The following is a 27,390-nucleotide window of genomic DNA, read 5'->3' as shown; positions in this document are numbered from 1 at the left end:
TCTTTATCACTATCTGAAACAGTTTATTAATCAGCTCATTTTCATATTGCCAGTCTGGTCCAAAGAACACAAACTCCTTATGAATAGAAAGTCAGTCAGTTTTGTTCATTGCTGTCCCTCCAATTCCTAGAACAATGTCTGGCACATAGTAGGCATTTGGTAAATGTTTTTTGAATGACTATGTGACAGGTGCTAGGGCTTTTAAGCAGCATGGAAGATTCAGGGAGGCCACTGTCTCACTACTGTGACATTCACTGTACAAGTCCCCTGAAGGTCAACAGTTTGGTCACTTGCATGCCAAGCTGGAACACAGGAACTCTTTCAAAGGCTAGGAGTCCCAGCCCTTGGATCCAGTCTCCCCAGTGGTGTTGCATAACCATTTCTCACTTAGATCCAGCACTATGGCCAGGACGATGTTTGGAAACAGTGCTGGTCTCCATTTCTTTGAGATCCACGGACTTTAGCTCTTTGTCTCAGAGAAAATCCTGCCACTCTAGCCACTTCTGCTTCTTACTTTCCAAGCCCTTCAGTGGACATCTTTACCCTGACCCCTACTTTAACAGTATTAGAAGACAAAATCTGTCCTTAACTATGCCCTGGGAATCAAGGAGAGAAGGAGTTCTCTTTCCTCCTGATGTTTCTACACCAGTAAAATCAAAACAGAAATTAATCATGATAAATTACCCTGCCTCAGCCATAGACATTATCACTCAGATTTCAAGGGACCTTGCCTCCTTGTTTTTACAGGACAGAGGCTGAAACAATCTTTGCTAAGGGAGGCCAGAAGTTGAGGCAAAACTTTGTTAATGTCAGGACCCAGGAAAGAGAGTCAGTGAGGGAGAATTAAGGAAGCCAGATCAGCTGATCACAGCCTGTGTTCACTCATCCTGCATTTAAAATCTTTCTCAGGGCACCTCCCTGCTTTGGCCCCCACTATAGCTGCCTAAGGAAAGAAGATCCAGAAAATCAAGCCTTGAAATCCTCTGCTTCTCAGGTAAAGGGGTACATGTTTATTGAATGACTTTATGATCAGTGCCTGGTTCTTCTATAGTAAGGGGATTCAGGGAGGACACTCTTCTTACTGCAGTGACATTCTCACTGTAAAAGTCCCAAAAAGTTCCTTGCAGGCCAACACTCTGGTCACTCACTTCTCAAAAAAAGGGGTTGCATAGTCAGTTCAGGGAAGACACTGTATTAGTTATCTATTTTTGTGTAACAAATTACCCCAAAGCAGCTAGCAATTTAAAAAGCAACAAACATTTCTTACCTCACAGTTTTCATAGGTCAGACATTTGGGAGTTTAGCTAGGTAGTTCTGGATCAGGGTTTTCCGGAAAGTTGGAGTCAAGATGTTGGCTGGGGCTGCAGTCATCTGAAGGCTGGGCTAGGGCTGGGGGACTTGCTTCCTAGGTGGCTTCCTCACTTGGCTTGTGGTAGGAGGACTTAGCTTCTCACTGGCCACTAGCATTATTCATACAAAGGCCGGAGTGGCTATATTCACATGAGACTAAATAGATTGAAAGATAAAAGGTACATTTAGAGATGAACATTTCATATTAACAAAAGTGTCATCCAGCAAGAAGATGTAACAATTATAAATGTGTATATGCCAAATAAATTCAAAACACATGAAGCAAACTTGAAAGAACTAAAGGGAGAAACAGACAAATTCACAGTCATAGCGAAAGATTTTAAAATCCTCTCTCAGGTACTGATAGAACCACTAGACAAAAGAAATTAATATTGATATAGAAGATCTGAATAGCACCATGAGCCACCTTTTCTAGTTGTCATATATAAAACACTGCATACAACAACTATATAATGCACATTCTCTTAAAGTCATGGAATAGTCACCAAAGTATGTCAGGTCATAAAACTGATTGAAGTCAATAAATTTCAAAAGTGTTTCCCAGACCACATGGGAATTAAACTAGAAAGCAATAATAAAAATAATAGGATATGTTTAAAAGCCCCAAATATTTGGAAATTAAACAACACTCCTCTCAATAACTAATAGGTCAAAGAAGAAATCATAAGGGGAATTAGAATTTTGAACTAAAGGAAAACAAAAATAACAATCAAAAATTTGGGGATCCAACTAAAGCAGTACTTAGAGGCAAATCTATAGTTTTAAGTATTTGTTTTAAAAGAGAAGAGGGGCTTACAATAAATGATCTAAATTTCTACCTTGAGAAGCCAGAGAATGAAGGGCAAATTTAAACCCAAATTAAATAAAAGGAAAGCATTATGAAGATTAAAGTAGAAATCAATGGAATAGAAAACGGGCAAAGCAATAGAGAACCTTAACCAAGCCCAGGAGGGAATTTTGTGAGGTGAGGGAAATGTTCTTGGTTTTTTTTTTTTTTTTTTTTTGAGGGAAATGTTATCTTGATTGGGGTGTGGGTTATAAGAGGGTATTCCTTTGTTAAAACCCTTTGAACTCTATGCTTAAGATTTGTGCATTACAGGGCATGCAAATTTTAGTCCCTCAAATAAAGAACGTAACTTTAATAAAGAAAGAAAAAAATATGAGTATACAGTGCCAGGGCCTCTTTCAGGGTCTTGAGAGAGCCCATCCAATGAGGGGTCCTCGGTCCTTATGTGCCCTGAAAGCTTTATCAGCTGCACGGTAAAACTGCCACCTCCTGGTCCCCATATTCTGGCCCTCTGCTCTCTTAATTGTGTGTTTAATATCTTAGTGACTTGAATCTCAAATCTGTAAAATGGGAATTATTATGGAGCCTATCACATTGGATTAGTGAATAAATTACGTGAGATAACTCAGAACACTAACTGGTACATAGTAAGCCTTCCATGAATATAAGCTATTATTATTGTCTTGCAGAAATAGTTCTCTAAGGAAAACCACTTAATAAATTCCGCTAAGGGCCACGTGGACCTAGTGAAGTGTCCTGAGCAGAGGCGCAACAAGCACAGCTTGCCTTTTAGAAATAATCCTTGACGCGGAGCAACAGTGGGGAGGGTGAACAGGAGTGGGGAAGGATAGATCTGGAAATTAGTGACGAGACTGTCCTCACATGAACATGGATGAGGCATTATGATCGAAAGAATTTAAAAAATATACATAATTGTGTGCAGAATTTGAATGTTTTAATAAAAATGTAAATAAAAGTATATATAAAAACTTAAATTGCTTTTAATATTTTAAAATATTAAGATAAATTCAAAATTATGTATTACAATAAAGCCAAATAAAAGTTATGATGAATAAATAGTCTTGAAATAGAAGTTTTAAAAATACAAATTAATATTGGAGAAGAGCCTCCTGTACCTGCTTTGCTTAGGCTAAACTGTGAGTGCATTTCCAGGACCACGAACTGGAACAGGAAGAGAACATGGGCTTTCACACTTCTGGGGAAGGCGACTTCACTATGTTGAGCCTTTCTATTCTTGTACATTCCTGGGGCGGAACCGCTGGTCACAGGGAAGGTGTGTATGGTTGGCTTCCGTAGACACTGTCCAGCAGTTCTTGAAAGTGGCTGCACCAGCCCTCACACCTCTCAGCTGTGTGAGAGAGTCCCAGAGCATCACTTGGCATTTTCCATTACTTTCATTTTAGGCATTCTGGTGGGTGTGTACAATGCTATTTCTATAACCAACACATTCTTTATTTTTCTATTCCCTCTGTGGAAAGCGAATGCAGCTTTTTCAGCCAATGCGCTCTTCGGGCAGGAGGGAAGGAGGCAGCCATCTCTGGAGGGTCCATCTCTGGGGCTCAACCGCAAGAGGCAGGTCAGCTGAGGCAAGGCCACGCAGAGGGAATCCCAGGCACCTAGATGCTCATCTCCAATCCCTGGCATATCATTGTTTCCCAGCCTCTTCTCATCTCTTTGCCTCTTGCCTTTCCTCATCTCTACTGGTTCAAATCCTGTTCGCCCTGCAAAGGCTGGTCAGCACTGATCTTCCCTCAAAAGCCCATCATTCTTCTCCATTTCCCTGCTTTTTGTCTTGACATTGGCAAGGCATGGATGCGTGAAGGTGGGCAAATCATTAACCTCTCTTGACCTGTTTCTTTATCTGAGGATCATCATTTAGTCTAAGTCCCTATCTGATTTGATGTTTAATGACTCTTTAAGAACCCGGGGGCAAAAGAACAGAAACAGAAGTGTGTATTCCCCTAGGTCAGCCAGAGGGTCAGCGCCAGTGTAGAAGCCCATGCTCTGAAGATCCTCATGAGTTTGTCTATATGTCTGGGATGGAGCTGCGTCCTTGAATGTCCACTGACGCATGATTGTGCAAACCCGTATGCTCGGCGGAGGTGGCGGGGGGGTGTCTACCTGGGACCCTGCAGCCCTCCCGTGCGCCCAACGTGGAGCAAGGATCCTCGGGGCTCTGAAGGATACCGGGTCCTTCCGGGGTTTTGTGTCGAATCGGCTAATGGCGCCGCGGCGGCGCGGCGCGCGGTGGGGAATGTGCGGCTGCGCGCGCGCCGCGGCGTTTACGCGGCGATTTCATCATGCTCCGGGCCGTGCCGCGCGCGCCGCTTCCGCCACCGCCCCCTCCGGACCTCCCAGGCCCGCCGGCTCATGCCCACTTTGCGCCCTGCGCTGCTTAGAGCCGCCCGTGCCGCTCTGCTGCTGTCGCCGCCGCCCCGGCTCCCGGCCCGGCCTCCGCTCCTGCCCTGCCGACCCATCAGCAAGCCCGCCCGCTCCCCGACCTCGCTCCCCGCCGCCGCCTCCCGGAGCAGCATGGACGGCTCCGGGGCTGAGGAGGTGCTGGCACCTCTCAGGCTAGCCGTGCGCCAGCAGGTACCGGCATTCCGCGCCTTCCCTTCATCCCCGACTTTGCTCGCCCTAGTTGCCTCCTGCTCATTCTCTCTCTCTTCCCGGGCATCAGTCCACCTCGCCGATTACCCCTCTCCTTCATTCTCTGGAAGCCCTTGGTTTCCTGGCATCTTCCTCGACTCCCTCATTTTGGACCTAAGTCTCCGCGTGCGTCGGCCACCTGCGCTCCCATGGACCCCTGTCCTCCCCTCTCTTTGGGTCGCTCCCTCAGATTCCCTCTGACATCCTGCGTTCCTCCCCTTGCGATCCGTTTCCCTTTCCCACTGTGCTTGCCTCTTCCCTCTCTGATCGGGCTGGGATCTGTGACCCTTTGGTTCTTCTCCTGTCCTAGCCCAATAACCCCAACTTCAGTTTTCCAATCCTTGCTGTGTTTTTTGTGTTCCCTGGGTGGCGAGGTTCTTAATTCTTTCCTGGTCAATTACAAGCCGAAGCTGCGGGTTCTCTCTTCTTACGGCCTGACCCTCTTTTAATCTTAAAGGTGCTTTGAATAGTGTTTGCTCCTAGACGTCTTCCTTCATTCACTGCTTAGTTAGCTGAGTGGTCCGCTGGGAAAATAAAAATAGTTGAAACGTGGATGTGGGGAGGTGTTGAACTTGTGTTGTTGTTGTTGTTTGTTTTTTCTTTTCTAATAATGTGAGTTCATCGTCCTTCGCTCCTGTCATCTTTTCTGGGTTCCGAAAGGGCCATTTGAAATGGGCGAGCTTTCAGATCGTAAGCTGAGGAAGCTGTAAATGTTGCTGAGTTACTCTGTAAAACCAGCCATCCATTGTATGGAACATTTTGAAATTTGATTTTGCGGAAGGGAGGGAGGTTTATTGGGCTGGAGGGCTTGGGGACTTAATGCAGGCCTCCTTTTCCTAGGGCACTGCATGGATTATCAGAATTTAGAGAGGACAAGGAAAAGATCATTTCAGAGGGATTCTCACATCCAGTCGGATAGAGCCAAAAGCTCGGAATAGGACCCCGAGGATGTATGACCTAGTAGTAAACACCGAACGGGTTTCTCATGCACGGGCGCCTGATGCAATAACTTGCCTTAGCTCGGGAGGGTGGAGGATGGAGGATGGATCGATCTCTCTCTCTCTCTCTCTCTCTCTCTCTCGGAAATAATTCATTGGGGGCAGAGCTGCCGAAAATTCAGAAAATTCTGCCACTTTATCTACTTCTCTCTTATTTGAGATGACTGGTTCAATAGCGTTTTATTTTGAAATTTGACTATTGGCTTAATTTCTCCTTTACTCTTGGTATCAGAGCGCTGTGAATGCTTGTTCTCCGTTTCCCTCCACCCACCCTCCCCAAATGAAATTAGGTGTGGTTTCTTTGTCTTTTCTGTAACTCCCAAGGTTTTTTTGTTTTTTCTTTTTTCATATCCTTCACTTTAGAAGGGAGAATATATCTAATTTGGAAAAACACACATCCAGACCCCTCCCTCTGCCACGTTAGCCTGAAACTGCAGTGCAAATTACCCATGTTGTAGTAAGACTGTAGAACTAGTTAACTGAAGTGAACTTTGATGATAAGACGACTTTCTGATGCTATTATTATCTTGTGTATTGTTAATGTTGGCTTGATTGTTAGTTTTTTTGTACTTCAAGATATTTTCTGAGTATGTAAGTTAATCTGAGTTAGTTTGTGGGTTTTGTTTTGTTTTTGTTTTTCCTAATTTTCCAGGACCACACATATATCAGTTAACTACCTGAAACTTTGAATCACACTGATTCCAGGGTCAGCTGGAAGGGAATTTAAAGATCATTGAGTTAAACTCGCCCCCCCGCTCTCTTTTTTTCCCGCTTATGAGGAAGTGAGACACATTGTCATCTTTACACATTTTACTTACATATTTGCAATGTGAAGTTTGTACAATTGGAGACATCCTTGGGGTGGTATTTTTAAGGTGCTTAACAACTGGTCTTGTTAGTACCATGTGTTTCATATAAATATGTATTTCATATAAATTTGCCAGTTTGCTGCGCTCTGAGGATGCTGCAGTTGTTTTTTTTTTTTTTTTGAAGGTTTGGTTTGTTGATTGACTGAAATGTATTTTCCCATGGCATATTCTTAGTTATTTCCTGGATGATTTAATTGCGGAGCTTATAGGAGGGCCTCAGAGCATCTAGAAAACTGTTGTTTGAAAAAGGGCACCCTAGGGCAGCTGAGTTTTAAAAAGAAACCAAAAAAACTTGGTATTAGTATAGGGTGGCCAGAAAGGCAGACCATAACTCAGAATAAAGAACAGTTTTTTATATTTAGTAGGTTTAGCTAATACATTTATCTCCTTTTTTTTTTTTTTTTTTTTTTTTTTACCATGTATTGGTGAAAAGTTTGTCCTGGAGTGTCTTGTTTGGAACTATTGCTCTAGGGCAGTGGTTCTCAAAGTGTGATCTGCAAACCCTTGGAGGTCTCCAAGGCCTGAGCCATTTTCATAATAGAACTAAGATGTCATTTGTATTTTTCACTGTGTTGACATTTGCACCGAAGGTGCAAAGCATGGTGAGTAAAACTGCTGGCCCTTCAAGTCAGGAACACTAAACCAAGTCATTATATTCTCTGCCACACTCTCACGGTTTTAAAAGAAAGTCAGTTTTGCTTTAGAGTGTTCTTGACAAAGCAGTAAAAATGATTAATTTTGTTAAATTCAGACCTTTGTGCACACCTCTTTGGAAAATTCTGTGTGACTAAATGGGAAGTGTGCATAAAGCATACCCAAATATGATGGTTGTCTTGGGAAAAGCACTAACGATTGTTGGAGTTGCAAGCTCACCTACCGGCTGCTTTTCCCGGGACACTGTAAAATGTCTGACAGACAGCTGTCATTCAGTCTTGGGTATTGGGCATTCATTCATTTTCCAGAAAATGAGTGAAGTGAGACAATCAGTTCAGGAAAACAACTGGTAGTATTTGTGGTCAATAATAAAATTCAATTCGGGGAAAAAGAAAAGAATTTTAGAAAATTTGTATCTGCTGCTGTGAGTTTGACAGCTTCATAGTACTTACTTTTTCTGATGAGATGAGTGGTGATAGCGTCCGCTTCTGTTGATAGCTAGCTTCTCCCCGAATGTATGTGTGCCTAATTACATACCTGAACTTTAAAAGACGGAAAAGTGATTCAGGAAAATTAATTTTAAATTCTTCCTACCTTTACTTTTACCCTTACTTGTGGCCTTGCTTGCCCAGCCCCCTTTGAAAAGCTCCAGAAGAAGATACGGGAGTGCCAGCATTTGACACACTGGGATAGACATTCAAAAAGAGCTGCTTGCCTCTCTTCAGAACACAGACTCTCATGAGGTTCTTATCCCTGTCAGAAAGCACTGGTAGTGAACATTTATGAGATAAGCGTTCTGACAGGTGGAGGAAGGGGGAAAAAAACCACTGAATGAGCAAAGAATAAGACAGTAGATATTTACCACGTACTAAGTGCTTAGTGTTGTGCTCAGTTTAGGTTGTGATATCAGGCAACAAATATCTGAGTGCCAGAATTGACTTCCCCAAATTCCTGTCTTAATAGAGACTACTCTATAATGACAGGGGCACATAAAATACATGTAAATAAGTAAGCCAGTCCATTGATAGGGTGATTTCAGGCGTTACACATGTAAAGAAGAGGTTAAAATAAAGTTAGAAGGTGAGGATGTTGCTTTAGCTAGAGAGGTCGAGACGACAGAATAAAAACTGCTAGTGTACTAACAGACCAGACTTATTTGTATGCGGTAAGAGAATGAGGAATAACCAGTTCAGTGGCTCTCAGCTAAGACCCGATGTCCCCTTTTACAGTAGATATTTTGGAATTCCCCGTTACTACCCTGTAATGAAATTCATGTGAAATATCTATGTAAGTGTAATTAAAGAAACATATGTATACACATAATGCTCTAAATACAGTACAAATAAATAAATAATTTATAATAAAATACCATGTATTTCAATATGTAAATTTTGGGGTATGACTCCAGTGGAAGTGACACTGAAGTAAGCAGATGTTTATACCTATACGTAGATTTACTATGAATGCAGCTGCTATAAATGCATACTGATAAGGGTATATTGTGTTGTTTATTCAGATACAACAGCAGCATTGCCACTGGTCACATGGTTGGTTGGTTTTTGTTTCAAATAAGAACTTTGTAAAATTTTGAACAAAGCAAGAAATAGTCTTCCTTTTTTTTTTTTTAATTGAAGTCTAGTTGATTTTAGTCTTTCTTTAAATTATATTTTCCTGGGTACATTCCTGGAAAATACAGTGTATGTTAAAACTGGGAAAATGCTTCTGATTGTATGTAAGCAGAGTTCGGTTTTAGGTTCAGATCTGTGTAAACAGTTTTTTCACCTCGTAACCGGGACATTCTAAAGTAGCATGGACTGCAGGAAAAAGGGACTGTCATTGAATGAGGGGAAGTAGGCAGGAGCTTGGAAAATGTCAACTACAAGGGGAAAGGATGATGACAGGACCCTCGAAGGAGCTGGAGTTTTAAAAGGAGAAAAGAGGAATCAGTTTGAAAGTACAGAGGAGACTAAGTGGACATATATCGCATTTCCAGTTCCTGAGGGTCAAAGGGATGTGGGAGAAAATCCAGCCTCTAATTGAATATGGCTTCAAGGGGAGAAATGTCCCCAGGGAATGATTGTAAGGTTGCATTATTTAGGAAATGCTTCATAAAGGATGTGATAGAATTTCATCAAATGAAGGGAAGCACCTTTGCGTAAGAGGATAAAAATTATTGAAGGTATGAGGGTGGGAACAGACACCAAATTGGGGATGCTGTGTGTTTGTGAAGAGAAGGCTTACAAAGGTGGGAGAGAAATGACATGAATTAGAGTCATTTGGGGCCAGATGTAATCGTAGTGAGGCCCCCCACCTTATTTTTTTGGTGAGGACATTTTTGAATGAGAGACAAACTGGTATCTATTGTAGCAATCTAGTCCATGAGGAATGAAAAAGAGAGATTAGATTTGAAATGCTCAGGTGAAATTGACCAGCAGTTGGAGGTAAAGAAGGATAACTTGACATTTCTTGTTTGAGAAATTGTAGATTTGTTTGCCATTAACAGATGGAGAGCAATACAGTGCACAGGAGAAGGAGCAAGGTTGGGACAGAGAAAAATAATATAGTTCTAAGTAGTTGGATTTGAAATATAAAAAAAAATAATTTGGCTCCAGCCAAGTTGAGGTGCTTTATAGCATAATAGCAGCTATCATTTTTTGTATATCTACTGTGTGTTAGGTTCTGCTGAAGATATTCTACGTATATTTTTTCATTTACTCTTTATAACAGTTCAGTGAGGTAAGTATTATCATCCTGATTTTGCAGTTGAGGAAACTGAAGAGGTTTCAGCTTGCTCATGGTTTCACAATTAGCTGATCAGGGATTAAAATCCAGGTCTTTAACGCCTCTTAAGCACTGTGTTTTACACAGCTTATACAGGGATGAATTTTTGTTTTGTATATGGTTTGGGTTTCATTGTGCTTCCTAAATCTGAGAATTCATGTCTTTGAACAATTACAGAAAAATTCATAGTCATTATCTTTTGAAACACTACCTCTTACAAATTTTCTTTATTCTTTTCTTCTGGAATTCTGAATGGATGAATGTCAGACTCTCATTCTCTTCTCTGTATCTCATTATCTTATTTACATTTTCAACTCTTTGTCTCTCTGTTCCATTCCGTGGATTATCCATGGATGATTTATTCAAGTGTGTCTTGTAGGTCACTAATTCTCTCTTCAGGTGTGTCTGATCTGCTATTTAAACTGTCCAGTGAGTTTTTAATATCAGTGATTTATTTCCAGGTGATCTGTGTGATTTTTTTTTTCAAGTTGCCTGATTGTTTTTGATAATCTCTTTTTCTTTGCTCATGTTCTTATTCTTCCTTTTATTTTACTTTAAACATCTTGAGCATTTAAAAAGTATATTTGGTCATTCTAATACTTTTAAAGGATCTCATTTGGTTACTTGTCATTTCTGCTGAGTCTCAGTCATGATGGCTTCTTTCCTCAGGGGTTTTTAAATTTTGAGTTGAGTACTTATTATTTTGGTGACCTTAATCTGTAAAAATCCTAAAAGGCCTCTATGGAAGTTCTACTTAAGAGAGCTGTTGCTTCTTTTGCGCACCCAAGGGCTCTATTAATTTGGCAACTTTAATTTCTCTACTTGAAATTTCCCAGACTATGTGTTTTGTTTTTTTCCCCAGATTACCTATTCCAACACATTACTGTAAGGAAATCGGTGTACATGTGGTAGGTTGTTGAAAGCAAATAAAGTAGTCTAAGGAAATTAGCAAGGAAAAAAATTCCAACAATAAAAGACAGAGGAAGACAAGCCAGTAGTGACTGAGAAGAAATGGCCAGAGAAGTATGTGGAAAACTGAGACAGTCATTTCTTTGTAAGCAAGAAAGGAGAGAGATTCCAGGAGAGGGTAGTCTGTTTATTGGTTCTTCTGTGTTCTCAGTACTAATCTTGCTTTTTGCTTTTTATCAATGCTTTTCTCTCCTCTGTGTGTCCCCTCCCCACAAAGAAAACAAACAAACAAACCAGTAATAATCACCTTACAAGCATAGTTACTTAAGTACTTGTCTGTATATTCTGCAGGATTATAAATGGTGAAGGCAAAGATCTTCAGTCAAACATTTGAATCTCCTCATTCTTACACAGATACTTTTTAAAAGGCATGCTTAAAAACACCTTCCTAACTTTTCTTGACTTCTAAATCAATCCTGAATACAGATTTTCTTTGTTGGCTAGGGAGATCTTGTGCGAAAACTTAAAGAAGATAAAGCACCCCAAGTGGATGTAGACAAAGCAGTGGCTGAGCTCAAAGCCCGGAAGAGGGTTCTGGAAGCAAAGGTGAGTTTTGGGATCCTCAAAAAGGAACGTAAGGAGATGTAGGATAGTTCATGTTTATTTAGTCTCTTTGGTGGGAGTTTCTGAAGAAATAGCGGAGTCCTCATCCTTTCAATGTGTAACTCAAAGTGTCTGCTTTTCCTTATCCCTGACCCGCCCCTTCTCCCCCCAGACCCATCCTAGACTGGTTATGTTCCATGAGTCTCCCTGGAAGGCACTGTCCTCTCCTTTATGAGTTTTCCTATACCTGAAAATAATGATTATATTGTTTAAAAAAATTTGTTTTAGGGAAAAGTTCTATTCACCTGATACCTGCTCCCAGACCTTTCAAGTAGTAAATCTTCCATCACCAAACTGAAATAGTTTGGAGTTTTAAGTCACTATTTCGCTACAGTGATCCATTAAAAATTCAGATATTGTTTATCAGTACCTGCATCTAAGTAAGCATAGTCCTTATCTTGGAAATGATTATATACTTTCCTAAAGAATTAATTAAGGGTATTTTTTTCTGTAACTCCAAGAGGAAAAAACCCTAGGGTTTCTGTTGTTTTAAGGGTATCAAAATCTTGTCTCTTTGGTAAATTTTATATTGAATTCTTCTGAGGAATAAAGTAAATTCACATGTATAAATTGAAATTTTCACTCACTCCTCCAGTCACATGTTTTCCCTTTAAAAATCCCTTACAGGAGCTAGCATTACAGCCCAAAGATGACGTTGTAGACAGAGCAAAAATGGAAGATACCCTGAAGAGGAGGTTTTTCTACGATCAAGCTTTTGCTATTTATGGAGGTAAGGGATTAATGAGAGAAAGAACAGTTGTGTTGTTAGTAGCTTTAATATTGTTCTTCAGTCCAAAACACAGCATGCCAGCTGATACCTAATTGTATCAGATCACACAAAACAGAGCATAGATATCTTTCATTCGTATAGAGTCGGTCATTTGGTGTGATATCTGTTCTTATTTCTCTCCGCCTTACTTATGCTTGAAGACAACTTTTCCCCATTAGGACTTAGGGAATTTTGGAGAACCTGGATATTAAGCATTTGATGTCTCCACATACATATCAGACTCTTCTTAAAAATCCCAGTGGAGACCTGGGAGCAGTAGAGGGCCATTGTAGCACCGGCCAGCTGTACTGTGCCCCTCCACACGAGGGCAGTGCTAACCCGTAGTTCCTAGATTATTCACATGGCAACTGCCAGGAGAAGACGTTCTTCATAGATGTGCAAGCCCCTCTCTGCATCTTTCTGAATGCTACATAAAGGTATGCAGGCGAATATAGTTTACTGGTAATGTGGAACGATATTTTTCATAGTTAACAGAGATCATTGCAACAGTATTAGACTTCTAGTACTTTGCCACTGAAACTTGATTTGAGTTTTATTCTGAGCAGATCTCTAAATGTTTAACTTCTTGAGGTTTAAACAGTGGCTCGGGTACCTAAGAATAAATTAGAGATTTGGGTGCTAAAATTTGAGATCATTTTTATTCAGCTGATGCAACAAATGGTTTTCTAACTTCCATGGCAGAAAACTATTAATCCACTTTCTCATTCTGTTTCTTATATATGGAGGAACTTCTTTTGTTCTTAGTTTTTTGCTAGTCCTAGTTGAAATGTCAAATATGGAGATAGTGAATGGAGTAAGAGCTTTTTAATTTTACTTCTGTCAGGTAGCTGGAAGTAAGGCTCTTCAGCATTGAGGGATTTGAAGGGTTGACTTGAACACATTTTTAGGGGGTATGTGAAGTCTGATAAGGGTCAGTTTCCATGTCTCCTTGCTTTGATTTATGTAGAGTGACAAGGTCAAGTACACGTTTTCCTCTCCTATTTTACAGGGGTTAGTGGTCTCTATGACTTTGGGCCAGTTGGGTGTGCTTTGAAAAACAATATTATTCAGACCTGGAGGCAGCACTTTATCCAAGAGGAACAGATCCTGGAGATTGATTGCACCATGCTTACCCCTGAGCCAGTTTTAAAGTAAGGTTTCTACTTTGAGGGCTGAAATTCTTTAATATGCATATTTAAGTAGCTACGTCTGATTTAAAAAGAAAACAAAAAACTTCTCATGTTCATTGTAAAAATCTGGAAAATAAAGAAATGCAAAGAAAATATGTACCCACTACCCATAGATAGCCATGTTAAAGATGTTTTATTTATCCTTTCTCTCTTTTTAAGTCCCTATATGATTATCCCATATAAATATATATGAATATTTTAGTAGCACAGTGCTTTTTTTCACATAATGTAGGTGAACATTATGTCATTAAATATTTTTCTAAAGTATTTTTAATGACAGTATAGTATTCTGTTTTATGGATGTGCCATAATGTACTTAGCAAGTGCATTAGTGTAGGCATTTACGTTGTTTCTGGTTTTTGATTGTACTGAACATCCTGATAGGTGAATTTTCATGTATATCTCTGATTATTTCCTTAATGTAAATTCATAGAAGTTCTGGGCAAAGGAATGTACACATTTAAAATCAAATACTACTATTTGTATTAAAGTTTCAATGCAGAAATTTAAATTATTCCTGCCAACATTGTTAAAAGCAGGATTTCTCAAATATTAAAATGAAAGAGGACTTCTTACCATTTTGTTATCTTATCACTTCGTTTAACGTTGCCTGTTAAAGGTCTGGTTTTCACTGTTTGTATACTTTAGGCTCTCATTTAATAATTTCAGAAAATTAAACAAGTTGAACTCTTGATGATGGATGTAAAAGATCAGGACACCCTATTCTTTAGCTACTTGCTTCATGAATAGGAACTGTATAGAGATAATACCAGTGTCCATACAGGTTTGTGAAAACTGTGGATAAACATGTAGAAGGGAGATTGTCTTATCAGGTTAAAATCTGTGTGTTAATTTGTATGAAAATGACAAATTGGTTTGGCATTCATTAACTTAGGACTTCTGGCCACGTAGACAAATTTGCTGACTTCATGGTGAAAGATGTAAAAAATGGAGAATGTTTTCGTGCTGACCATCTGTTGAAAGGTATGGTTCTTCATCTCAGATATATGTCCTTTCAGATAGGATTGATCAAAACAAAGAGTTTGGATTGAACTTTTCTCCCAGATTTTTTTCATTAAATTTTTTTCTTGAAACACAACATACAAAGAGTAAGGTGCATAGGTCTTAAGTATTCAGATCAAGTCCCTTATTTAAAAAAAAAAGTTGTATACAGATAATTAGAAATTTAAGTCACCAAAACAATCAAGACAATATCATGACTGTCCCTGTAAAAGTCAATTATGGGATTCATATAAATTAAGAATATTATCCTTGGATTTATTTTTTTTCCTGCCCAGCATTGAAACTCAAAAATGCATTGTCCTTTTTCCCGTTAATTGGAATTGATATGAACCAACACTGTTCTTGTAGCTCATTTACAGAAATTGATGTCTGATAAGAAGTGTTCTGCTGAGAAGAAATCAGAGATGGAAAGTGTCTTGGCCCAGGTGAGTGCTTGAGAGACGTTATCACAGTAACCCAGTTAGGTGCTGTCTGTCCTTCAGCATTTCATAACTGTTGAATTCCATGTTGTGTCGACGTGGTCACAATTGTGAAGAAGGAGAGTTTACCTCTATTCCTCATATCATCTCATTTTGCATTATTTTCTTCTCTCTCTACCTTTTGTGGTTAACCCTTTATTTCTGTCAAAGTAGCAAGTCAGTGTAGATAGGCATGAGATTAGTTCTCTGTTCTTGGAAACCAGTTTCCTGGATTTAATAGCAAAATCTAGGGGAGTGTCTAATGGTGAATAGCATTCAGTGTGGAGATTTGGGGCAGGTATCTATATGAGCACTGCCACTTGACCTACTTCCGGTTGCATTGACCTTGACTACGTGCTGTTCTTCTTAGAACCTGCTGGAGCAGGCCCCTGCTGTTCCTGTAGACTTACAGTTTTATAGTTTACGTTTAAGTTGACAAATTTTAGAGAAGGCAGAAGAGACCATAGAGATAATCTATTTTGACTACCAAGTGTGGAAATACCTTCTATATCAGAAATAATGCTTATCCCTTTTTGAGTCATACTACTTTAAAAATATGATGAAAACTGCACATCTTTGCCCTAGGGAGATGCACGTGTCCATATGTAAATGTTGCTGATTCCTTACCTCATCTATCCTTTCAAGCAAAGTATGTTTCTCCAACTCTGTGTTTGATCATGAGGCCCGCCAGGGTCCACTTCTTAAATTTATTTACTTCCTTGGATGACAAAAAACAACAACTGGTACTGTGCTTATGTACATATTTTCTTACATTGGTATATAAATAAGTGAGGCTGAATGTAGGACTCTCTAACTCTGCTTTTCTCTCATGAGAATTACTGGATGCTTATCCACGGTTGCCCTAATTTTTTAAAACATGCTAACTTTCCTCTGTGATATCTAGCTTTCCAACATCAGCTGAGAAGTTTTTTTTTTTCCCCTTCCTCATTTAAATTGAAAAACTTCTTAATTTGGCTATTGACTCCGCTGCCAACTTATTTTTTTTAATTGAAGTGAAGTCAGTTACAATGTGTCAGTTTCTGGTGACCAGCATAATGTCCCAGTCATGCATGCATATATTCATTTTCATATTCTTTTTCTTTAAAGGTTATTACCAGATATTGAATGTAGTTCCCTGTACTATACAGAATAAATCTGTTTTTTTAATCTATTTTGGCAACTTATTTTGGTTTATGGGGCTTGACTTTATTAATCTTAAATCTGTGTCCCCTTTACCCACACCACAAATTCTAGTTCTCAGCAACACCAGCGTAATTATTAATATGTTTTATCCCACACTATACATATTGTCTCAGAATAACACTACCAACACTACCATCAACGGCATGAATATTGAAAAAAGTTAAAAAAATTTTTTTGTTCTTTTTTTCCTTTAAGAGGTACACCAGTAATGTGAAGCCTAAGTGTTTGAAGTCACTTGGAGCCATTTTCTCTGAATATCTCAGTCACCAACTGGATATACAGTTAATCCATTATTTTATTTTAGTTAGAATTTTTAGGGTTTCATTTTTTCGAAGTTAACTTTATAGTTAAGGCAAAAAAATTTTCATAGATCCAAACTTAAATCTTGAAAACAATGTATATTCAAATAGATCCAGTGTCTGTCCCTCTTCCCTTCCAACCCCATAGGTACTAGTTTTTAACTTGAAAAAAACCTTTATTTTGTTGTCTTTACAGAATATAAATGAAGACATGTAGAAATTTAATGCCCCCCTTTCTAGGTATATGAAAGCATTCTGTAAAAACTTAATCCTCCGCATTCTTTTTTCATATAACTAAGAAGATCTCAAAGCTTGCTCGAGAATACTGTATAGAGATAAACCTTATTCCATTTTATAGCTACAGAGTTCTCCATTGTATAGATCTGCTAGTTTATAGAACCAGTCCCCTGATGATGGACATGGCCTTTGCCATCTTTGCTATTACATATAGTTCTGCAGATACAGGCTTGTGCTTGTGTCTTTATATTTTTGCTGCTGTATCTTTGGGATAGATTCCTAGAAGTGGGATTGCTTGGTCAAATGTACACGCACATATAATTTTGCTAGATGTTGCCAAATTCCCTTCCACAGAGATTTTGATTCCTGTCTGTATCCTCACAATCTTTTCTTTCTGACTTCTTTTTTTCTTTATGTCTTCTATTGAAAAGCACTGTATATTCTTGAATTGCCTTGGAAACGGAGGTGTTTCACAGATTCTTTGACTTTCTCCTCGAGTAGGGAGACCAGTTTATGTTTATAGTCTTTGTATCTTAAAGTCACTGGGACAGTTTCCTCATTGATCCAGTCTCCTGGGTAATGGTTTAAATATGGCATTTTGTGAATTGCCCCTAGAACTTCTATAGAAATAAATTCTAGACAGCTTAATTTTTAATTGTTCATTCAAATTTCGAACATTATTAGTGTGAGTAGGTTACCCTTCTGTGGAATGAAAACGTCCATTGGATTTATGAGGGGAGCAAATATATATTGTAATAGTTACATTTTGAGTAGGTACTGTGTGCTAGGCCCTGTGATAAGTACTTTACATATATTATTTTATTTAATCTTTTTAGTAGCCCTTAATTGTGAGGTAGATTCTGTTCTCCCCATTTTACAGATAAGCAAACTGAGGCTCAGATTAGGTAAGCACTTGATCCTGAATCATACAACTCATAAGTGGTGGAGTTGGGCAGTTTACCCTGGCTTTTCTGACCCCAAATGACCATAAATTGATTTATCTAATTATTTTGTTTCTATTAGATTTTTCTTAAAGTTTTAAAATTTCTTTACAATGAGATGGTTTGTCATAGTCATTTGGTTTTGTATTGGAGGTCATAATCATTTAGATTGTTCGGCGTTGATCATCAGTGTGCAGGATGTACAGTGCACTGGACAATGCAGAAACGATTCAGACACAGCTTCTACTTTTAAGGAACTTAATACTTACTGGGAGAGGAAAGTTACATGCACATTTAATTAATAGAAAATTGCACTTGACTCTTAAATATGCACAAAATGGTAAAATTCAATTGTGAAAACTTATTTACATGATTTCAGATTCTTGCCAAACAAAAGCTATTATAATTGAACAAGAGAGGTTTTGCCTTACCTTTCACTGTAAAATGGTGAAGATATGAATTTTAGGTCGGCCTGAGAAAGATATTTCATTTCTCCGTTGGTAAATAGAAAGTGTCTAAACTGGTAATAGTTTTAATTTAGAATTCTTGAAGGTTATGTTAATTTTGATGTCCTTATTTTAGGTAAGTTTTAATGATGGATGGGGTTTTATATATAATACTTTATCATATGCTTTGTTTTATTCTTAGTCTTTTACACTAATTATTTCCTTGATGTATTCTTTAGCTCGAGAACTATGGACAGCAAGAACTGGGAGATCTTTTTGTGAACTATAATGTAAAATCCCCCATTACTGGAAATGATCTGTCCCCTCCGGTGTCTTTTAACTTAATGTTCAAGACCTTCATTGGGCCTGGAGGAAACATGCCTGGGTATGTATCTCTTACTGTTTATAAAATTGCTTGTAATAAAAGATAAATATCAGTATCAGCCATGAAGGAAATTTTTTGAAAAGTGATTTGTAGAAAATGCAAATAAATATATGAATGAGAAATAAAGACAGATGTATTTTTAAATTTTATTTCTTCTAATTCTTTCTGAATACAATTTTTTTTAGTATATATGATGACTTTTTGGCCATAAAATAAACACAAAAGTCTGATCATCGTAACTTGTAGGTATAGTTGCACAGGGCAGGAGAGATAGTTGAAGAATGATTTTGAAGGTCATTGAACTTACCGCTGAAGGAGACTTTACAAACCACTTAGTGTAGGTCAGCGCTGCCCAGTGGAGCTTTCTGCAGTGGTGGAAATGTTCTGTAATCTCCGCTGTCCAGTCTAGTAGCCACTAGCCACACGTGGCTGTTGAGTAGTTGAAATGGGGCTAGTGCTTCTGAGGAACTGAATTTTTAAATTTATTTAATTTAAATTAATTTAAATTTAAATAGACATGTGACTAGTGGCTTACCATGTTAGACAGCATAGATTTGGCTTGTTGATTCAAAAAATGTGGTTTTTACAGATATAGTAAAGAAAATCTCAATAGTTTACACTGTGATCCAGAAGGAGAATCTGTATTTCCAGATTCCTTCTCCATTGTTAACAAATTCAGTCAAAGGATTCCGTTTCATAGCATCAGATATTTTTCTTATAGTCTCATTTTAGGGTAAGAGAGGGTAGGTTTTGCTAGATGAGGCTGGATAGATCATGTTCCCTGGAGTAGACACTGAAGAATAATAAAAATTGATTGTGACAGAATGCATTTTGAAATTATTTTAATAAGACAGTGGGTCAATTTGGGATATTTTGTGGAAAGAGGCCAAGAGTGAGCCTTTCCTTTTGGCAGTACATATGGAGAGTCGTAAAATGGGCCGTAACCTCTGACCTGCCTTCCCACTCCTGTGAGTTTATCAAAGGAAATAATTCAAAAGGAAAGGAAGCTGTACTTATCAAGAGTATATAAATTAAAAGTAGAAATAACTGCCATAAAAGAGAATGAAATAATGCCATTTGGAGCAGCATGGGTGGACCTAGAGATTATTATATTAAGGGAAGTAAGTCAGAGAAAGACAAATATAATATGATATCACTTACATGTGGAATCTTAAAAAAAAAAAAGTGATACAAATGAACTTACAAACTAGAAACAGACTCACAGACATAGAAAACAAACTATGGTTACCAAAACGGGGAGATGGGGAGGGATAAATTAGGATTTGGGATTAACATATATACACTACTATATATAAAACAGATAAAACAACAGGGACCTACTGTATAGCACAGGGAACTGTATTTAATATCCTGTAATAAACTATAATGGAAGAGAATCTGAAAAAGATTGTATATATATTTATAATCGAATCACTTTGCTGTACACCTGAAACTAACACAACATTGTAAATCAACTATAGTTCAATTAAAAAATTCTTTTAAAAAGTAGAAATAACCTATATATCCAATAATTTGAGGATGATTAAATTATAGAACTCATTTTAGTGGAATACTTCACAACTGTTAGATGTGAGAAGATTTTACAATTTCTTAGATAATGGAAAAGTATAAAAGAAAGAATTCATTTTACATTCAACTTAATAAATATGCGTATAAAGTGTAGCTATTCTTACATTTGGATGAAATCTGGAAAAAAACACAAAATGAAAAGTGTTGGTATATTAGAGTGAGAAGAGGGTAAAATTTTATTTTATTTTTTCTTTGTTTTAAAGTTGTTTTCATAAAATTTTTATTTTGAAGTAGGCTGTTGGGAGTGCTTTCTGTGTGATGTTTTGCACAGAATATTTTCTGTGAAATTGGGAAGAAAACAGTGTCATGGCGTGCTTGACTGGCTGTAGCTTTAAAATGTGGTGGAATACAGAAGGGGCCTCTGGCTGAAAATGTCAACTACCACAAAGATTTGATCATTCTGGACTTCTCCATTTCTTTCTGTCTCTGGGTACAAAGGAGAAAATACATGGAAAACCTGGAAAATAGCCTGGCAGGGTGTGATGCTCATGACGAGTGAGGTCTAATGTTAAATGTGAGCCCATCCTGCCTTCTTAGCTCCACAGTTGTGCTTTGATATATGTGGGTTAACTGACATGTACTTACTGTATTTTCAGAAGGACCTAAAATTGCCATCTGCCTCTAAAGTAAATGATCTGTCAGGAGAATATCAGAGATTTGAGAGACATTGTAAGGAAGATCGTGTTTGACTCACTGGAGTGATTAAATAAAATGACATTTCTGAAAATAGCGCTGCTGTACCAATCACCTGATACCTTCTCTAACACTTGTGTGACAATGTTTGCTATCAAGAAAAATATCTATTTCTAAAACTTCGTTTTAGGGCCTGTACAGTTTTGTGTGAAAATAGTATATTTAGGACTTTAAGGATTTGCATCTAGAATTTCAGATTTACAGGGAGACAGTTTCTTTTTTCATAACAGACTGATGTGTTTAAATTTATAGGTACTTGAGACCAGAAACTGCACAGGGAATTTTCCTGAATTTCAAACGACTTTTAGAATTCAACCAAGGAAAGTTGCCTTTTGCTGCTGCCCAGATTGGAAATTCTTTTAGAAATGAGATCTCCCCTCGATCTGGACTGATCAGAGTCAGGTACTGCTCGTGGTGTTCTTCTGGTGGAATGAGTGAGTGACTTTGGGACTGACTTGGAAACAAAAGCTTGCTGTTTTGAAACAAGTCTGCTTCTTTCTTACCTGGTTATGTATTTATTTTTATCCTCCCAACAAGCTTGTTTTACATTTGTAACCAAACATAATCTCTGGGATGACGGGCAGTTTTGAGTGACTGAAATGAACTTGAAGGGAAAGGAATAGGGGTGAAGAATAGCTTGAGTTTCACACCTGATGCAAACGATCCTTTCCCCTTGTTCATCACAGGTTTCGAGGATAGCTGGATCTTGGTTACCTATACCAAGGCAGTTTTGGCATGGCGATGTAGATCAGTGTAGGGTGACTGGGGAGGAGGTGATGGTTATGGCTGGAAGATCATTCTAGGTGTCCAAGGCAAACAGCATTGCTGGTGTTGGGAGTGAGAGTGTTTCAGTAACCAGCTGGTGTTCCTCCAGATATTTGGGGAACCTTTATGAAGAAAATGCAGCCAGCGAGCTGACCTGTATCTACCCTAGTTCAGACACTCCCTTGTGTCTTTTCTAATAACCTCCCTTTGTCAGGTGTATCCCGGAACGTGTGGGAAGGCGTGCTGGCACTGTTGCATGACGTTTTTCTTTAGAAACTGGTTGTGACTTAGCTATTTATGACTTAACCTTTTTGTGATTTCTGTACGTTTTCTTACTGATATCATCTCTTAAGTTCTTAAATTCCATACAAAAATGGGATATGTAGGGAAACTTAACTTTCCTAGACTCCAGAGTATTTTCTGCAGCCCCAGTGCCCCACCCGTTTTCTCTCTTCTTACTCGCTGTAATTACAGACATCAGTCAGCATATTTCAGCCTTTGACTCTACATCAAAGCACCCAGAGCACCTGCCTAATCTTGTTAGTCCCCTTGACACCCTCTGAGGAAATGCTCCTGTGTTCTCACCGAACTGGATCATCAGTCCCTTCAGCTGTATGGCCTAGACAGAGGCTCTTTCACGGACGAAAGAGCTTGCACGACCAAAGGAATTGCAGTGGGGAGGACCCCCCTGGGCCCTGCTGCAGAAAGAAGAGGTAGTCAGAAACCTGAGCAATGAAAGACTTGCCAGATTTGTTCTGTTTTATTGCTCAGTGTCTGGGTTTCTTCATATTTTTTTCCTTTTGTTTTTGGGCTTCCCCTCTGCTCCAGTAATGTCTGCGAGCATGCTTTCAGAATACCGAGGAAGCTCTGAAAGACTGAGCTTGTTTAAAGCCAGTGTCTTGGAGAAGATTTAAATCAAGTAGACTAGCTGTTGGAAGACTATAAAAGACTGTGAAGTAAGGCAAAACCTGGGGCCTGTGGAGTAAAAAGTGGTAAATAGGAAAACCAACTCAGAACTGAGGAGCAGTCCCCAGAGTTAACTGGGGAGAGGGCCTCAGTTCTTCCTAACGTTTTATTCCTTGGTCATTTTCACTTCAAAGCGTTCTGCCTGGGTTTTGGCTGGTTTTGCCACGTGTCTCTACAGGATCCTGGCTAGACGTCCACTCATCCTTCCACGAGTCAGTGTTCCCGTGGCTTTCGCTCCATGGTAGGGCTGGGACTTGTTGGTTTAGTGTTACAGTTTCTTCTTGATGACATAGAGCTACCACGTGGTGAGTCTTTGTATAGCTATGATTTCTTTGGTTCAGGTTGGGAGTATTAGCTTGTTGATGTGAAATATTTTTTTGATTTAATTTTATTTGGATTAGCTGGCTCTATCTTCCATGCCTTTGTCCTCACAGTTGCAGGTACAGTCTCTGAGAGCTGGTGCAGTCAGTGTTAGTGCTGATGTCCATCTCCTGTCCGTGAGCTGGGATTATTCGACAGAACAGATGGGAAGACTTTGGCAGCAGATTATTTTGGGAATCTGAGCAAGGTCCTTATTTCTGTCTGCCCTTCATTTTAGATATTCTGTTGCTGTCATCCCAGTTAGAAGCTATTTGAGGGCAGACATAGTGCTTCTCCGTCTCTCATATTTCTGTGCACACAGATGTTTGATTGCTGTTGAAAGACAATTAAGACATAAATGCTGTGGGACCAAATAAGAGATACCATTAAAAAATAAAATTAAAGAGAAAACTCTTTTGCAATACATTTCATGTATTTTTCGGACCAGTTTAAGCAATTTTTCATTACTTCTGAAACATCTGAGATGATTGTGAAAGTGCGCTAGTAAATGTGTGTGTGTGTGTCTTGTGTGTCTGTGTGTTAAAGAAGAGATTTTGACTCATAAAATTAACTTGAAACACTTTTCCCCCAAATAGCTACTAAATTGCCATTCAGGGGAAATTTCTTTGGGAAACCATTACTATGTGCATATTTATTTCATCATTGTGCAGTCAGCTTGATGTTAACTTGTTGGATTCATGCCTTATGTCCTCTGCCTTGAATAACACTTTATTTAAGAAGCTGTTACTCTAAAGACACCAGCTGTATGGCGCCATTATCAGTCATTTACTTGTTCAGAGCAGTAAAAAGGAAGAAATCAAACAGTTATAGACGCTAAAGAACAATTTCAATGCACTTTAATTTCCCATTTTTTGAAAAGTAAGTATCAGGAGCTTCATTTAGTATACATTTTATAAAGACTTGCTAATGCTTTAAGGAAAACCATTTTACTCGGAAGTCATTGGTCAGTATCTCATTTCTCGTGTGTGCCTGATGTTTGCCCAGGTTTTCCTAAGTTTAGAAACTGTATCAATCTGTTCTTAAAAAACTATTTTCCGTATCATTCTATGTCGTTTGTACAATGAAGTTGAAAATCAGGGCGTTGTTTATTGTTTCTTATAGTTAAGCATGCAACTTTTATCCCTTATATTTTTGCTTTCAGAGAATTCACAATGGCAGAAATTGAGCACTTTGTAGATCCCAGTGAGAAAGACCATCCCAAGTTCCAGAATGTGGCAGACCTCCACCTCTATTTGTATTCAGCAAAAGCCCAGGTCAGCGGGCAGTCTGCTCGGAAAATGCGCCTAGGAGATGCTGTCGAACAGGTAAGATTCAGTAGGTGACTTAATTTAGATTATACCTATTCAGGGTTTAGAGCACTTAGCAAGTTCTTCTGTGTACAGGGTAATAAAATAGTTTATTTTAGCAGTCATTGTATTTTTATACAGTATGTGTTTTTATACATTATTTATTATACATTATTATTACAGTGGGAGGAAATTACCTGAACATGCCAATGTGTGGGACATTAGGGCTAATGTGAAAAAAAAGTTTAGCAGAGTGCTTAGAAAAAAGTTCTTGGTTTGAACTGTGCTCAAGCAGTCTGACTTTTTAATAGTATGTACTACTTTTGGGGAGACATTTTGGCTCAGAGAAAGCAAGCCCTCTGTATTACCCATAGCAGTTGGGATAAGGTCTTCCGTATGGTAGAATTTCTCTAATTATTTGCCTAGAGAAATGAGTGAATGAAAACTTTCCAGTAGTAGCTGCTGCCCAACAGTGGAATGAATTGCCCTGGGGAACAATGCGGCTCCTGCCTGAAAATATTCGAGTAGAGGCCAGGTGATAACTTGTCAGCTGGTTTTTGCAGAGAAGAGCCCTACAGGGAGGGGGTGAGAGCCTTCCACACTAAAATTGTAAGATTACATGTACTGTAAGGGGTTCACAAATTTCAGTGGTTAAGAATACATTAAAATCCCCTCAACCTGTCTTATTGCTTTTGTCAGTTCAGAAGGAATATGTCCGCCATTCCTTAGGCTCATTATTATGAATGTCATTTTTAGTGCTGTAGCTTTAGAAGATAAGAGGCATTACGCTGAATTTTTGCTGACCCACCCAATGAGTATGCTAGAAAGATTTTGAGTAACGCCATTATTATCCACTTATTAACTTGAGAGGTAAACCTTTTGAAAATAACCAAGATCACATTTTGGGTACTTGAGATTGTTCTGAAAGCTGGATGAATTAGCTTACCTTGTGTTTCAGATATTTTTCAGTAGATGATGAATAACTCAATGGAAAATGATACCTTGGCCTTCAAAAGCGTTAATGTTGTGCTTTTTCATTCCTGCATGCTTGCTTGCTTCTTTATTTACTTATTTGTTCATCCATTTACTTTTAGGGTGTGATTAACAACTCAGTATTAGGCTATTTCATTGGCCGCATCTACCTCTACCTCGTGAAGGTTGGAATATCTCCAGATAAACTCCGCTTCCGACAGCACATGGAGAACGAGATGGCCCATTATGCCTGTGACTGTTGGGATGCTGAATCCAAAACATCCTACGTAAGTAGAATGGAATGGTTTTTACCATGTGATTTTCACCTTGTTAACTTAGAAGCATGGGTATCAAAATTGCCTTTTGTGTGCTTTATGTCAGAGTGGAACAAAAAGAGAAGTGATCTCTTCCTGAGCAAAATGGAAAAAACAGTTGTCCCTGCCCTCTCATAAGAAGGGGCTTGTGTCAAAGGAGCTCTTTGTAGACTTCAGTGGCTTTTACAGAGAGAGAGAGAAGGCCAGTGATGGGGCAGTACTGGTGTGTCATTCCTGGAGTAGGCAGTGTGATTGGTGACATCCCTGAGCGCAGCCAAGATGGAGTGGCCTCCTTCCAGACCAGGACCTCAGCAGATGCTGGAAGTGGTGGTGGGGCCGAGGAAAGAAGGTTGTAGTGCTCGTAGTTAGAGGGCTATTTTGTAGCTTTGGGGAATGGACTAGGAGATTATGATCTCTTGCTTTGGAACTTCCTTTTCTCAAATTCTGCATATTTAATAATAATTCTGAGAAGACCCCCAGGTTACCTGTCACTGTACTTTCCCACCCCCAACTCCCCAAACATGAACATTAGTACTGAAGCTGAGGATTGAAGTGCATCTGATATAGGAGATGCTTCCTGCACTGGTGGCAGTAGGACAAGGTGGAACAAGTTCCTTATACAGGTGACGCTCCACCCTCTTCCTCTCCCTCCTCAGAGGTGACCCCGAGCCTAAAGTTGTTGCCTGCCATTTTCAGGCATGTTTCTGTAACTTTACCTTTTAGTACATGAATACGTTAGTTGACATCCTTAGTAAATGATAATGAGCAAATTTAAGAACATAGATAAACTTGTTGACATCTTTAGTGAATGTCAGATGATCAGTTTACATGGGTTTAGGATTTATTCTTTAATTTGTAGTTTGTTGTTGTTGTCATGTATTAGGCTTATATGAGTTTTATATTTGCCTCTTTATTCCAAGCACCCCATGTGGTAACATGTGCTTGGAAAGCTTAGCAGTTGTAATGGTTGAATTTTCCCAAACTCTTTGGATAAAAGGCAAAAATAAGTATTCATGAGAAGGACTAACTAGATATCTCCTGAAATAAGCCTTTTACCTCTTATGTTCTTAATTCAAATAACAGGTTCTAAAGAGTCTTTGAAAGCACTTTAGATTGTGCTTTTGAAAAGTACCTTAGGCATTAACAAGAAATGGAACCTGCCATCCATGTGGTAGTGATGCTGTTATTAGGTTTTGTTCTGTAACCTAAACAGTGCCTGTTCTTTACTGAGTTTTCTTTTGTTGGGTAGGAAACTGAATTGAGCACAAATGCCCACGTTCGTGGCCAGCTGAGGTGTGTGTTTAGTGCAGCCGTCTGATGCCAAGTTGTGAGAGCCATAGACGCTTGATACAAAGGGAGTACAGTTGTCCCTCAGGGTCTGCCTGGGCTTGGTTCCAGGACCCCCGCAGACACCAAAATCCTTGGACGCTCAGGTCTCCTGTGTGAAATGGCTTAGTATCCACACAGACCTTATGCACTTCCTCCCGTACACTTTAAATCATCTCTAGGTTACTTAACATACCTACTGCAATGTAAATGCAACGTTAATAGTATGTGGCAAATTGAAGTTTAGCTTTTTGGAACTTTCTGGAATTTTTTTTTCCTGAGAATTTTTGATTCACGGTTGAATGCAGATGCGGAACCTACGGAAACAGAGGGCTGGCTGTATTATGGGGTGTTATCACTTGATTGCCCTCTTCAGAATCTACTTACAGTTTTCAAAAACTTTATATTTTTTAATTTGTTTTGGTGGAGGGGCAGGGTTAGGTT

At 38.9% G+C, this 27,390-nt stretch overlaps 1 protein-coding gene across 1 annotated transcript in view; it reads left to right on the top strand.

Moving 5' to 3' along the window:
• The first annotated feature begins 4,470 nt into the window (after positions 1 to 4,470).
• GARS1 (glycyl-tRNA synthetase 1) overlaps positions 4,471 to 27,390 on the top strand; it is a 34,940-nt gene continuing 12,020 nt past the window's right edge. The window contains exons 1-10 of the mRNA XM_074367288.1: positions 4,471 to 4,771; positions 11,544 to 11,645; positions 12,330 to 12,432; positions 13,481 to 13,622; positions 14,557 to 14,645; positions 15,033 to 15,109; positions 18,508 to 18,653; positions 21,189 to 21,338; positions 24,190 to 24,352; positions 25,429 to 25,593. Coding sequence (XP_074223389.1) covers positions 4,550 to 4,771; positions 11,544 to 11,645; positions 12,330 to 12,432; positions 13,481 to 13,622; positions 14,557 to 14,645; positions 15,033 to 15,109; positions 18,508 to 18,653; positions 21,189 to 21,338; positions 24,190 to 24,352; positions 25,429 to 25,593 — 1,359 coding nt within the window. The 5' untranslated portion in view covers positions 4,471 to 4,549. The remainder of the gene's footprint in view (positions 4,772 to 11,543; positions 11,646 to 12,329; positions 12,433 to 13,480; positions 13,623 to 14,556; positions 14,646 to 15,032; positions 15,110 to 18,507; positions 18,654 to 21,188; positions 21,339 to 24,189; positions 24,353 to 25,428; positions 25,594 to 27,390) is intronic.

Source organism: Camelus bactrianus, chromosome 7 (assembly GCF_048773025.1).
Source record: "Camelus bactrianus isolate YW-2024 breed Bactrian camel chromosome 7, ASM4877302v1, whole genome shotgun sequence".
NCBI lineage: Eukaryota > Metazoa > Chordata > Mammalia > Artiodactyla > Camelidae > Camelus > Camelus bactrianus.
The sequence above is the reverse complement of the archived record's forward strand: the minus strand, read 5'-3'. Positions and strand labels throughout refer to the sequence as shown.